This window comes from Cyprinus carpio, chromosome B17 (genome assembly GCF_018340385.1).
Source record: "Cyprinus carpio isolate SPL01 chromosome B17, ASM1834038v1, whole genome shotgun sequence".
NCBI classification, from domain to species: domain Eukaryota; kingdom Metazoa; phylum Chordata; class Actinopteri; order Cypriniformes; family Cyprinidae; genus Cyprinus; species Cyprinus carpio.
The window spans coordinates 18,066,096-18,081,426 of NC_056613.1; the positions used below are offsets into that span (position 1 = coordinate 18,066,096).

The following is a 15,331-nucleotide window of genomic DNA, read 5'->3' on the forward strand; positions in this document are numbered from 1 at the left end:
TGTCACGTGAGTGTCAATCACATATAAGATTGTCCTGAAAAATAAATAAATCAAATCTAGTTTGCAACACATGTAGCAAGTTTTCTTGTACTTTTTGTATTCACATTTGTCTCATATTAGTTTTGAAAAGCTTTCATACCATTAAGACAAGTATAAATTTAATGCTATTTGGTTTAACCAGCAAGCAAAAATTAATAATGCATTTAATCAATCTTATTGAATATCTTCAATTATATGTGAATTGAAATTTAATAAATATTATTATTTATATTATATATATATATATATATATATATATATATATATATATATGTATATATATATATATAGTGAATTGAAATTTAATAAATATTATTATTTATATTATAATATACAAGTATTAAAATAATTTTTTTATGTGATTACAGCTAATTACAGCTCATGAAATGTCTTTAAAAAGTCAAATTATTTAATATTATAAGATAATTAGTAATTATTATTAAAATAATAATTTTTTAAATATCTAACAATCAGTGAAACATTTGTTTCTTCTTGAAATAATAAACTATTTAATGAAAAGTCATGATTTTATATTCTTTAAATTTCTTTTTTTTTTTTTTACTTTTACTTTATTCCAACCAAAAATATAAATTTCAACTCAAATCTTGAATTGTATTTTAAAATATCATTGGCAAAATTAATAGGTGTTTTTTTTTTCTTTGACACTTAACACTTGTTGTTTGAAAACAATATGAAAATGTTAAAAAAATTACAATTAATACAAGCGTGAGTCTATGCTAACAAAATCTTGACTTTTCTTTTAATTATTCATCCAATATATTGAGTTATATACAGTGTTTGGCTTCTAATTTTAGATATACATTTTTACAAGATTTTTTTTTTTTCAGTGAAAGCAAGACAATATATGAACACATTTGTTTCCTCATTTTCTGAAGTCCTTCTACTCTGCTGTCAATCAATAAACAATTAACCCTGCACACATCTGCAGAATAAATGATAGGTGTGTAGCACTGGCTAACACCAAAAAATCCCACTTGGAAAAAAATTTACAATTTATTGAGGAACGTTTTATATCAAAATTCATTCAGCATCACTGAATACATTTTAATATGTTTATACTAGGCTGTCAATAAAAGTAAGAACAGATATAAAACTAAAACAAAAAAGGGGAAAAATTTGTTTTGTGATGTAACATTATTTTCCACCACATAGGGGCATCAGATCCTCATAATTCATAACTTGTAACAAAATGGAACAGAGATTGAGTTCATCTTATGCATGAACTATATATATTATTATATAGTATATATATATCGATATACGTATATATATATATATGCTATATATATATATAGATATATATATATTATATATATATATATATATACATATATATAGATATATATATATCATATATATATATATATATATCGTATAATATAGATATATATATATATATATATATATATATAGATATATATACATATATATATACATACATTACATATATATAATACATATATACATATATATATATTATATATACATATATACCACATAGTATATACATATATTATATATATAATATATATATATATATTATATATATTATATATATTATATATATTATTAAATATATATAATATAATATATATATATATATATATATATATAGAACCTGTCATCATCATGGGCCAAGAAAATTACACATATTTCACACAACTGTAGGAGAGAGCACCATGTGAATTTGATTTTCTCTGGATGTAAAACCATTTCTGAATTCTGCACAGGGAATAGGAAACAACTGACCTCTATTTCCAAGTGGAATCTTCTCAGCATTCCAAGCATCACAATTGCACTCATTTATCATGGGACAAATTTCAACGTTGCACACTATTTCTGTTTCTATGTAAATCGCCCTCAATTTATTCCTCTCTTTATCAGAGCTCTCATGTGGAATGGTGGAGTGGCGTAATGGAAGAGTGTTGGCGAACCCTATGGCTCAAACCTGGGACTGGCTCAGCCCGGCAGCTCCATCTTTACTAATTCATAAAGAATCAAATTTCTGATGTTGCTGGGCTGAAGCTTTATAAAATGTAAACTCGTAGGGCTGGAACAGAGCCACTGTGCTCTTATAAAGCTTAAAATGACTCACTCCTCCCTGCAGAGCAACAGATGTCTTTGTGCAAAAATACTGAAAGCTCTCCATAGTTTCAGGGAAATCTCACCTTTATGACATTATGTTCAGCATATGAAATGATGAGTGTCTGAAGAATCTTTCTGAACATTTTGACAGTTCAAAAGGTGAATAAGGGCATCAGAATTACACTTTAAAAGTAAAATAAAACATAAGAATAAAATGTTCATTTTTTGCATTGACATTTTCATCATAATTAATTTCATTTCCCCTTAAAACTATTATTATAAATGCTAATTTAATACAGGAAATAATCCTGATTCAATTTAGTTTAATATATATATATATATATATATATATATATATATATATATATATATATATATATATATATATATATATACACAGGTGCATCTCAATAAATTACAATGTCTTGGAGTTCCTTTATTTCAGTAATTCAACTCAAATTGTGAAACTCGTGTATTAAATAAATTCAATGCACACAGACTGAAGTAGTTTAAGTTTTTGGTTCTTTTAATTGTGATGATTTTTGCTCACATTTAACAAAAAAACCACCAATTCAACAAATTAGAATATGGTGACATGCCAATCAGCTAATCAACTCAAAACACCTGCAAAGTTTTCCTGAGCCTTCAAAATGGTCTCTCAGTTTGATTCACTAGGCTACTAATCATGGGGAAGACTGCTGATCTGACAGTTGTCCAGAAGACATTCATTGACACACTTCTCAAGGCCACAAACATTCCTTGCCAAAGAAGCTGGCTGTTCACAGAGTGCTGTATCCAAGCATGTTAACAGAAAGTTGAGTGGAAGGAAAAAGTGTGGAAGAAAAAGATGCACAACCAACCGAGAGAACTGCAGCCTTATGAGGACTGTCAAGCAAAATCGATTCAATACCATTATACCATTTTGAAGGCTCAGGAAACCTTTGCGGGTGTTTTGAGTTGATTAGCTGATTGGCATGTCACCATATTCTAATTTGTTGAGATCGTGAATTGGTGGGTTTTTGTTAAATGTGAGCCAAAATCATCACAATTAAAAGAACCAAAGAGTTAAACTACTTCAGTCTGTGTGCATTAAATTAATTTGATACACACGTTTCACAATTTGAGTTGAATTACTGAAATAAATGAACTTTTCCACGACATTCTAATTTATTGAGATGCACCTGTATATATATACACATGTGTGTGTGTGTACTGTGTATATTTATTATGTATATATGTCTATATTTATTGTGCATATATAAATAAAAACATATGCACGTATATATATACAGGTCCTTCTCAAAAAATTAGCATATTGTGAAAAAGTTCATTATTTTCCATAATGTAATGATAAAAATTAAACTTTCATATATTTTAGATTCATTGCACACCAAATGAAATATTTCAGGTCTTTTATTGTTTTAATATGACTGATGATTTTGGCATACAGCTCATGAAAACCCAAAATTCCTATCTCAAAAAAATTAGCATATCATGAAAAGGTTCTCTAAACGAGCTATTAACCTAATCATCTGAATCAACTAATTAACTCTAAACACCTGCAAAAGATTCCTGAGGCTTTTAAAAACTCCCAGCCTGGTTCATTACTCAAAACCGCAATCATGGGTAAGACTGCCGACCTGACTGCTGTCCAGAAGGCCATCATTGACACCCTCAAGCGAGAGGGTAAGACCCAGAAAGAAATTTCTGAAACGAATAGGCTGTTCCCAGAGTGCTGTATCGAGGCACCTCAGTGGGAAGTCTGTGGGAAGGAAAAAGTGTGGCCAAAAAAAGCGCTGCACAACGAGAAAGAGGTGACCGGACCCTGAGGAAGATTGTGGAGAAGGACCGATTCCAGACCTTGGGGGACCTGCGGAAGCACTGGACTGAGTCTGGAGTAGAAACATCCAGAGCCACCGTGCACAGGCGTGTGCTTTTTGAACCAGAAACAGCGGCAGAAGCGCCTGACCTGGGCTACAGAGAAGCAGCACTGGACTGTTGCTCAGTGGTCCAAAGTACTTTTTTCGGATGAAAGCAAATTTTGCATGTCATTCGGAAATCAAGGTGCCAGAGTCTGGAGGAAGACTGGGGAGAAGGAAATGCCAAAATGCCTGAAGTCCAGTGTCAAGTACCCACAGTCAGTGATGGTCTGGGGTGGCATGTCAGCTGCTGGTGTTGGTCCACTGTGTTTTATCAAGGGCAGGGTCAATGCAGCTAGCTATCAGGAGATTTTGGAGCACTTCATGCTTCCATCTGCTGAAAAGCTTTATGGAGATGAAGATTTCGTTTTTCAGCACGACCTCGGCACCTGCTCACAGTGCCAAAACCACTGGTAAATGGTTTACTGACCATGGTATTACTGTGCTCAATTGGGCCTGCCAACCCTCCTGACCTGAACCCCATACAGAATCTGTGTGATATTGTGAAGAGAAAGTTTGAGAGACGCAAGACCCAACACTCTGGATGATCTTAAGGCCGCTATCGAAGCATCCTGGGCCTCCATAACACCTCAGCAGTGCCACAGGCTGATTGCCTCCATGCCACGCCGCATTGAAGCAGTCATTTCTGCAAAAGGATTCCCCACCAAGTATTGAGTGCATAACTGAACATAATTATTTGAAGGTTGACTTTTTTTGTATTAAAAACACTTTTCTTTATTGGTCGGATGAAATATGCTAATTTTTTGAGATAGGAATTTTGGGTTTTCATGAGCTGTATGCCAAAATCATCAGTATTAAAAAACAATAAAAGACCTGAAATATTTCAGTTGGTGTGCAATGAATCTAAAATATATGAAAGTTTAATTTTTTATCATTACATTATGGAAAATAATGAACTTTTTCGTGTGTGTGTGTGTGTAAACATAAAAACTTAATCCAAAAAATGTGTATACCCTTCAAATATATATATATATATTATATATATATATATATATATATATATATATATATATTATATAAATATGTTTATATATATATATATATATATACACACACACACACACACACACACACATATATATATATTTTTTTATTCTTACTTCACACAAAAAAATATCACATAGCATATTATTTGTGATGTTGCATCATGCTGAGGATGAGGATTGTTTCAAACATAATTTTCTGCATACTGTTTCTCTCAATTCCTAATGAAAACGCTGCGAGGCTTTTTCCAACACTATTTGTGCTGATCTCTGAACCATAAGAAAATGTATTATTTCAAAGCTATTAAGAAATACATAATGGACAGTGGGTCTAATGAACCTTATGTTGAAAACTCTTTGCATATGTCTTTTACTCAAGGAATAGGTTGTTTTCTTAGTATTCTTTTATAAAATCAGCCTTTTTCGATGTAATATTCTTCTATTATTATTTAGTCTGAACAAATGAAACACAAAGGGAGGAGGAAGTACCAGAGATGGACTTTTAAAATGTGCCTGTCTGAATTGCTCATCTAAATATATGTCTGGTTATACCGCTCTTCTCCATCATTTGATGAATAATTTTAGTGAATTTGTCCCAAAGTGACCGTCTTGCATTATAATCTGCTGTCAAACAACAGGTATCACTTGCTCGAAAAACAGACAGCCACTTACTTCCTGAATAAACACTGTCTGAATGGATGCCTACGACTCGGTCACGTGTAGGCGCACGTGCACTCATTCTGATCTCAGTGGAGAAAAAAGGGGGAAGAAAACATGTGCTCCTTCCCGTGAGCACCCACCTGCGTTCTGTGCCAGATCACGGAGGCTCTGGAGTGGCCTAATTTGTTCCGGCAGGGTCCTTTGTCATAATGGATCAGGAGGAAGTCGTCCTGTCAAACACACAATGTTACGAGAGGCCGTCATTATCTACGTGGGTGTTCGAAACAGCTGCATGAAGGACGCTGTTTGCATTTACGGCCTTGATTCAAGGCTAACATGCGCCGGCCACTTGACCAATAAAAATACAGTAAGATATCAGCATGATGTTAAGAGTGTTAAGCTGAGATATTGAGCACTTACGTCCAGGGACTCCAGGCAGTACCAGCAGAAAGCATGCTTGCAGTTCTTACACATCATCTGGGCACAGCCCTCGTCTCTTTCTATGTAGACTTTACATTTGGGACAGCGTTTGATGGGGACGTTGTCATCGTCAGCCTTAAAGAATGAACTGGAAAAAAAGAGATTATAGTAGAGTTAAAATGAACCATTTTCTCGTTCCAGGTTGCGGGGTACAAAGTACAAAAAACACTGGTACTGGTAATACAGTCCGTTCTTTTTTACTCAGACAGGTCCTTTGCTTTTATATGTACTAGAGAGTTGTGGGACAGGGACAGTGTTCACTGGTAATGGAGAGGCTGACCCACAGGGACCGAGCTGACAGGTACAAGCCCATTCATTTCCAGGACAATTTCCAGTCTATTGATCTAAGGGAAGTGACACTGTGCGGCAAACCTCTCACAGAACGTTAAAAAGCAGCAGAGTCTGACTCACTGTACTGCAACAATGCAGAATAGTAAAGCAGTTTAGTAGCTTAGTAAAGTAGTACTAATAATCATAATAACGGTAGTAATGTGATTATTTCTGATTTGATTACATATATACAATAGCGTTCAAAAGTACTATTTTTTTTTAAAGAAATTAATACTTTTCTTCAGCAAGGGTGCATTGAATTAATCAAATTTGACTGTAACATCTTTTACAATGTTAAGAAAGTTTTCTGTTCTTCTTCTGTATTCATAAAAGAAGCAAAAATGAATCCAAGAAACATATTAAAATGATTTCTGAGGGATCATGTGATACTGAAGGCTGGAGTAATGACTGCTGAAAATTATGTAGGATATGACCTAATTATAGCCATCAGATTTGATTCTATTATGACAAGTGGGCTTATTAATTCTAATAAGCGAAGATGTTTTTTTTTCCTTCTGCCCACACAGCCAGTGTAAGAGAGTTCTTGGTCAGTTGCCAATAAAAGTTTTACATTCACTGATATTGTCCATCCATTCCAAACTTCAATGTTTTGTTTTCTGTAATGTATTTTACATTGTTGTTGCAAATTCTGATATGTCACCAAGATAATGTTAACTTAACAGTCTTTTGAAAAACTGCAATGTGAAAATGTGAAAAATAAAAATTAACTAATTTATCAAGTACACTGTAAAAATTCAAATAATCTAAAAACAAATTAATGAATTAACTGTTTAACCATCATATTAGTACACAGGGTGGCCCTTTGTTTTCCAAATATAGTTTAATTATATTTACACTGACCAAATCAACACATTTTTTAAAGGGAGGCAGGTCCGCTTATAGCTCCTTGAGGAAACAACAGCCCGTTTAAAGTGTAAATGGGGTCCAGTTTGATTTCAAGCTGTCTAAAGACTGTTTATCTCCCTCTGAGATAGACTTTGGAGTTTAGGTGCAATCTCAAACAGGAAATGACACAGAAATTGAGCTATAAATTTGAAAGGCTCTAGTGTGTATTAGTGAAGCAATTCACTTCAGAGCAGGCTGAGTGTTCATTCCTGTACGACCCAAGATCAAGGATCAGAAACTCAGCTCAATGATGCTTTCACTTTTGAATGAAGTGAGCGTGTGACAGGAATGTCAAATAACACCTGCGCATGAATCTCTGGCTTACTGAGCAGAGAGCAAAGCGCTCTTCGGTGACTAGAAGCAGAAGATCCATTCTTAGACTGAATGATGAGTGTGTTCAACAGTGCAGAAAAACATATACGGATCGTGGTATTTCATTACAAATGTCGTTGTTGACTCATCAACATTGAACATCATTACACACAACATGCCTCATCGTGACAGCTGGATTCAGTATCATGATCCCTCAGAAATCATTCTAATATGCTGAAAAAAAAAATGTTTTTAGACAACAGTTGCGCTGCTTAATATTTTTGTGGAAACAATGATACAGTGATTTTTTCTTTTGAGGATTATTTTATGAATAGAATGTTCAAAAGAACAGAATTTTAAACATTTCATTTTTGTATCACTATAAATGTTTTTATGGTGACTTTATACATTTTATGCATCCTTGATGAATTTTGAAAATTACATTACATAAAAAAAAAAAAATCCCCTTACATTAATTATTCTCCTAAAACTTCTGAATTATTTGATGTTCTAAAGTTTTTCCTGTAATTTTTACAGTCACTTTACAGTTACACATTACTTTATCAAAAAGTTATTTTATTGAATATTACACAAAAAAGTTAAAGGGATAGTTCACCCACAAATGAAAATTCTGTCACTGAATGTTTCAGTTCCACTGCTGTCTACAGAGGGTCAGAGAGCTCTCAGATTTCATCAAAAGTATCTTAAAAGGTCTTGCGGGTTTGGAATGACATGAGGGTGAGTATTTCATGACAGAATTCCTTTTTTGGTAAACTATCCCTTTAAGTACCCCCCCCCCACACACACAGATTAAATCATGTAAAGTTGTTAAACAAAGTACTTGAACGTTTCAGATTGGCCACATTCACTTCTATTAAACTCAACTTGCACCAAATCTAGAAAAAGTCTTTAACAGGCAACAGTACCTGCTCTCTCCGGGCAGAAACGCGGTGATGGGAACGTTCTCTTGGCAGTCTTGGTCCGGGTGCCAGCTGGCCTTGCAGGCAGAACAGAACTCAAGTGTGCAAACATTGCACCGCACCAACTGCGGAAGCGCCGTGTCAGACTCCTTCAGCTGGCACACGGCCTGGCACGTGGAGGACGGGCACCAGGTCCGGCTCGGGTCCAGCAGCACCTCTGCAGGGGGTGAAAGATGAAAGATCAGACGCAGTTTCCGCGAGTGTATATTTTTGCCTGCTTTCTGCTGATGCGGGCTGACAGGTCACCATTGTTACACCCTCAGAGATCAGAGGGTGATAGAAAAGAGCAGCTATGGCCTCATATGCCCTCAGGAACAAGATACCAGAGCTGCTACCAATCATAGTTCTGTATAAATTCATTAGTTACATTAGATTTTAATAAGGCAAAAAGCCACATGAGGTCTGTGAATTACATTGATTTTACCACAGTTCACAGCTGGGCACAACTGGAGGCAGAGACGCTGTTGTACAATAAATTACTACATTTAATAATTATTATAATACATTTAATAGTAGCAAGGTTTATATTCTCTGATAAAATGTGATTGGTGCTGGACTGTGCAAAAGATCTGGATGTCTGGGTGTTGCTAGAGCATTCCCAGGTAGTTTTAGGGTGTTCTGGGTGGTTTCTGAGGCGTTTCTAGCTGGTTTCTAGGGTGTTATGAGGGGTTGCTAGGTTGTTTATATTGCCTTGGCTCTTGGTTTTTCCTATGCTTTTGCTAGACGGTTTCTAGGGTGTCCTGGGTAGTTGTCAGGACATTGCTAAGTGGTTACTAGGTCATTTTTAGGTAGTTTAAAAGAGCCTTTGTTGTTGGTGTTCTCCAGGATTTTGCTAGGTGTTCCAAGTGGTGACAAGGGTACTGCAAGTCTGTTTCTAGGGTCTTACAGATTGTTTCTAGATTCATGTCTTTTTGCTAAGAAATTGCTATGTGGTCTCTAGGATGTTCAGGGTGGTTTTCTAGGGCCTTGCAAGATTGTTGGTGCTCCAAGTGGTCGCTAGGGCATTTTTTATGTTGTTTTTTAGGGTGTTGCTAGGCAGTTGCATGGATGGTTCTGAGTGGTTTCCAGGGTATTCTGGATGGTTGCTAAGACATTACTATGTGGTTACTAGGATGTTCAGGGTGGTTTCTAGGGCCTTGCAAGATGGTTGGTGCTCCAAGTGGTTGCTAGGGAATTCCCCTAAGGGCAAGTAATTTATTTTTCATTGGCTCAAGTAAAAAAATATAGATGTGAATCATTACCCTAATTTTTTTTTAATAGGTGGTTTCTAGGGTGTTGCTAGGCAGTTACTTGGATAGTTCAAAGTGGTTTTTAGGGTGTTCTGAACGGTTGCTAAGACGTTTTTGTTTGGTTACTAGGATATTTAAGGTGGTTTCTAAGGCCTTGCAGGATGGTGCTCCAAGTGGTCACTAGGGCTTTTCTAGGTGGTTTCTATGATGTTGCTAGGCAGTTCCTTGGCTGGTTCTAAGTGGTTTCTAGGGAGTTCTGGATGGTATGGCATTTCTAGAGCCTTGGTTCTTGGTGGTTACTAGGGTTTTGCTAGATAGGTTGTTCTTGGTGGTTGCTACAGTATGTGACTTGAGTTTCTTACTGGTTCACATCCTCAAGTCTCTAAGATATTCTGGTCTATATATAAAGCTTTGAATGTTACCAATTCAATAAAAATTTACAGACATAACTATCAATTTCACAATGGTTTTACTGGCTCGTCTGCCTGACAAATTCATAAAAGCTCTGTTAGTGACATATGGCTAAGCTCGGTTATGTATGTAATGTGCAGTTGGGGGTAATTATGTGCTCATAAAATCCGCTGACTGCCATTTTTAGCTGTCTTGTTGAGTCAGGATGGCATGCATTTTCATCCGTCCCCGAATGCACTGTGAGACTCCAAACCAAACTCACTCATCCTCTCCATCTGACACGGCAGGCCACGCGTGACTCTAAATGAACTCTTGGTTCTGTTTCTGGGAGTGTGGATATGCTATAGCCAGCATTCCGCTCCAGTTCCCAGGAACACTGATTGGCTAAATGAACGCATTTTTACTTTCTCTCACTCTCTGCAAGTCTCTCATTTATAATGATGTTGCTGCCACAGTTCTCATGAAACCTCGAATGCAAACCAAAGAGAGACAGAGAGGGAGGCTCACAGCAAGGGAGCATCTACTGCATATAACTACATTTATTTATTTTTCTCCCTTTTCAAGGCAATGTAATGCACTGGAGGGGGTGGACAGAGAGTATGTCTCAAGCTAATGTATCCTGTGGTTCAAACTACTGGAGACTGTAAGAGTCCAGAGTCTGGGATCCCCCACTGATAGAAATAATGAAAGAAGCCGAGCATAAGACACAGAGCCTCTGGTCTTTCCTGTTTAGAGGGAACATGTATGTTTTTGATTAAGCATATCCAATTAACACAAGTCTAATTTACTCTTTATAAGTCTTTTGATCTGGGAGATTTCTGACTTGAAGCTACATTTGCTCAAATTAAAGGCATTTGAGGTCATACCGATTCAGATACAGAGAGGAAATTTAAAAAACTCTTCATTTGAACTTCACTTAAGTCTGAGCCTTTTTAAATCCCAGGTTAAGTCCACATTTAACCCTGGGTTTCACGCTTCTAATTTTGACAGACGGTTTGTAAAGCCTTAAACCCTGGATTATAAAGGACTGTTCTGGAAAGGGCATTGCCAAAGGAATCAAGTTGGGCCTCTCGCAGTAAATTCTTCTTCTTAAAGTTGGTTGCACCATTTTTTTCTGAAGGCAGACCACATTATAAGTGCATAATATTACATTTACTTTCAACAATCCAAAATCAGCCTAGAAATTTATGAATAGAAGTTGCGTTGAAATGCTGTGAATTTCAGTTTATCCTATTGAAGTTGATTCTGACAGATTTTGCTAATGGTAAAAATGAATTTCCATTGAAATAAGATGAAGGTGAATATTTTATTGAATAACAAGTTTTCCTATGCCATGACACAAATATAAATATGTATTTATATATGCAAATTTATATAACAGATTTACCAAAGTGTAAACACTGTGTCACTATCAAAACATCCTAACCAGCCTGACATGGCAACACTGGCTCAACCAATGGCATGAGTTTGGGGCGGGGCTATTTGCTGCCCAGTGGAAGTGTTTTAGAAACCTGTTTGAAAACAATCATTACACACTTAGCCTAAATCTTTTAAAACTCAATGTCCACCTTATTTTCAACAGAAGAGCAGGTGTGTCCATTTTCAGCTTGAATGTTTGTTAAGCTGCTTGATATTGCAAACTGGTATTTATTAAGTATATTATTTAAATTTAATATCGTAATAATAAACCACACAATTTACTGTTTTCTGCACTAGTTATTTACCTATAGTAGCTAATGAATCAGAAGTCTCGCACATGCACAGAAAATAGCTTACTTCTACACTGAAATAAAAATGATGGCTAGGACATATTTTAAGATACAAAACTGAATGTCAGGATTGTGGTATGGTAGTCAACATGAGTTTTAAAACTTTGGTGCTCACGTGGACAAAGCAGGTTTACATCTGGTGTTTTCTGATTTCTTTTTCTCCTAAATGATAATCAAAAATATACAAAAAAAACAAAAAAAACAGTTAACACAATGAGGTAGGTGTCGGCAGGTGGCAGGCTATCATTGTTAGACACACAGCAAGCACAGGTAAAAGCCTTCACTCTGCGACAGCATGAGGTCAGCTGGACGTACACGTGTCCAGTGCAAGTCCATTCACATCCCTTTCATCCTCACACATACACCTGCGCCGGCCTATTTGTCTACAGTGAGTCACCCTGAGTCATCTAGGACAGCAAGCATGGAGCTCACCATCAACAAACGCACACGTGCCTCATCTGCTGCTGCCTGATACTAACTGCCCCCGATGAACAGACAGCTGCTTTCCACTTACCCTTCTCAAACTGCAGCTGCCTGTACCTCTGCATTATCTCTGTGGCCACCATGCATTCAATCTGAGAGAGAAAGAGAGACAACAAAAGCAATTATGAAACAATGTGGTCTGATGGATATGAACGCACTTTTCTTTTTGCATATAGCGCATTTAGCATTTCAGTTTGATGTGGGTGAACACACACCCAACATCATATATGGTTTCCAATCTAATCACGGTCTCGAGATCGAACAACACGGCAGGAATATGCATAGTGAATTTTTGCAGTTCCGTTTGGTGATGCTAGTGGTGCAGAAACGACACATTTTCGTTTTAAGGATTGCCAAAAGAAGTTTTAGTTGCTCTGATGCTTTGACACTGAACGAGCCAGCCATCCTCACAATGAGCCTGCAGCACTGAGGAGGAACCCTGCCCTCGGACTGACCTCATACTTTGAAGGATTTCGCAGTGCAAGCCACCAAGAGGAGAGTCAGACTGGAGAGGTTTCAGCATCCATTTTATGCTAAAAGGGTTTTAATCTCCTATTGATGAGATACGGAATCATTGTAGGATTTTTGTTTGGAAAGTAATGTATTTGGCTGTTTTTTTCAGAAGCTGTGACTATTGCAGGGTTTGTTGATAAAACTGCATCAGCATATTAGCAAAACTGCAGATTAATAATACTACATTATACAATGTTATAACAGATCATTAGCTCTTAATTTATTTTCTCGAATTTTTATGATTTAAATCTGTTTTTTAGTTTACTTCAAGGATCCCTAATTGAAAATGCTAATTTTAAAATTAAAGTCCCTGACATTTACTTTTTTTTTTCTTTTTTTTTTTTACAAAATGCAGGAATATGTACACCAATATTTGAAAGTTGGCTGGCGATACGTTTTTTAAATGTTTTTGAAAGAAGTGTCTTATGCTCACCAAGGCTGCAATTATTTGAAGAAAAATAAGAGTAAAAATTAGTAATATTGTGAAAGTACGGAAGACGATTAGGGCCAAGCAATAATAAAAAAATAAAACCATCTCGAGATTAAAGTCATTATATTGCGAGATTAAACTCATTAAATTTAGAGAAAAAAAGTCGAAATACAATCTTGAGAATAAACTCATTAAATATCGAGATTAAAGTCGTTAAATTTCGAGAAAAAAAGTCGAAATACAATCTTGAGAATAAACTCATTAAATATAGAGAATAAAGTCATTGTGTTTCGAGATTAAACTCGTTAAATTTCGAGAAAAAAGTCTAAATACAATCTTGAGAATAAACTCATTACATTACACGCCATTAATGGCAATGCCGTACGGTTTTAATTTATCATAGCTGTCCAAGTGCCAGAGTGCATTTGGGTGAAGCCAGCGATAACCTTGCATTTGTCCTCTGGTTGTCATTTCATGTTGGACAAAAGCGAGTAGCCTACATCGCGCAAATTGGACTGATTTTTTTCTTCTAAAAAGACCTAGCCGCTTGCAAATTCTCTTTAAAGTTTGTGTGCTAATTATTGTGTCATAATTAGCTAAAGTTGATAGTATTTCTTTGTTACTGAAAGAAAGTCTAAAATATAGCTTGACTAAGTGATCCAACTCTGCCATGTCCTCTATAGGCTATGCAATGAACACTGATCTAATGCGTTATTCTCTACATTTCATTTCGACTTTTTTTCTCGAAACACAACCACTTTATTCTCGAAATTTAATGAGTTTATTCTCAAGATTGTATTTCGACTTTTTTTCTCGAAATTTAACAAGTTTAATCTCGCAATATAATGACTTTAATCTCGAGATGGTTTTATTTTTTTTATTATTGCTTGGCCCTAATCCTCTTCCGTATGAAAGTTTTCTATTTCATTAAAATTTTTAAAATATAATTTATTCCTGTGGTGGCAAAGCTGAATTTTCAGCATTCATTCCTCAAGGCCTCAGTGCCACACAATCCTTCAGAAATCATTCTAATATGCTGATTTGCTGCTCAAGAATCATTTATTATCATCATCCTCAATGCCGAAAACTCTTGTGATGCTTAATATTTTTGAGGAAACCACAACTGTTTTTTTTTTCATTATTGTGTGAAGAACAGAAAGTTAAAAAAACTGCATTTATTTGAATAGAAATATAATGTAGAAGATTTACTGTCCCTTTTGACCAATGCAATTAATGCTTCCTTGCTAAATGCACTGATTTCTAAAAAAAAAAAAAAAGCCAATGAATTATGACCCACTCTTATGAACAGTAGTGTATGTTGACAGTACCTCATTTTCTTGTAAATGTCCACGTTTTGGACAGGCTGAGTCTGGACAGCTGATGGCTGTTTCAAAGCCCTCTTTGATGAGAAGTTCCACATACTGCTTCAGGCACTTTAAAATGATAAAAAGACATTAAAAATCAGTTAAATAAAAAGAAAATATTGAAAAAAATATTTGTGCTGGGCAATGATTAAATTTTTTTTTTTTAATTGCGATTAATCGCATTATTCTCTGCGATTAATCACAAATTAATTGAGTTAATAACGAGTTATGTTCAGAGTCAAGAGCCTCGATCATAACATTATAACAGGCACCTTCCTATTAGAGACCTGCACGATCACGGGATCCATCGCAGCAGAGTGCGGCGCGGGACAACACTTGATGGGCGGGTGGAGACTCGAGTGTGCGGGATGCAGGAGAATAATAAGGGTGTGCTTA

The 15,331-nt window shown here is 35.6% G+C and overlaps 1 protein-coding gene across 2 annotated transcripts in view; it reads right to left on the minus strand.

The window, feature by feature from the left end:
- Nucleotides 1-15,331, minus strand: part of LOC109102612 (probable E3 ubiquitin-protein ligase RNF144A-A) — a 35,220-nt gene that overhangs the window by 1,405 nt on the left and 18,484 nt on the right. For both annotated transcript variants that reach the window (XM_042742621.1, XM_042742619.1), the window contains exons 3-7: nucleotides 14,900-15,004; nucleotides 12,660-12,720; nucleotides 8,683-8,893; nucleotides 6,149-6,296; nucleotides 5,869-5,958 (exon numbers count right to left, since the gene is read on the minus strand). In XM_042742621.1, the coding sequence (XP_042598555.1) occupies nucleotides 5,869-5,958; nucleotides 6,149-6,296; nucleotides 8,683-8,893; nucleotides 12,660-12,720; nucleotides 14,900-15,004 (615 nt within the window). The remainder of the gene's footprint in view (nucleotides 1-5,868; nucleotides 5,959-6,148; nucleotides 6,297-8,682; nucleotides 8,894-12,659; nucleotides 12,721-14,899; nucleotides 15,005-15,331) is intronic.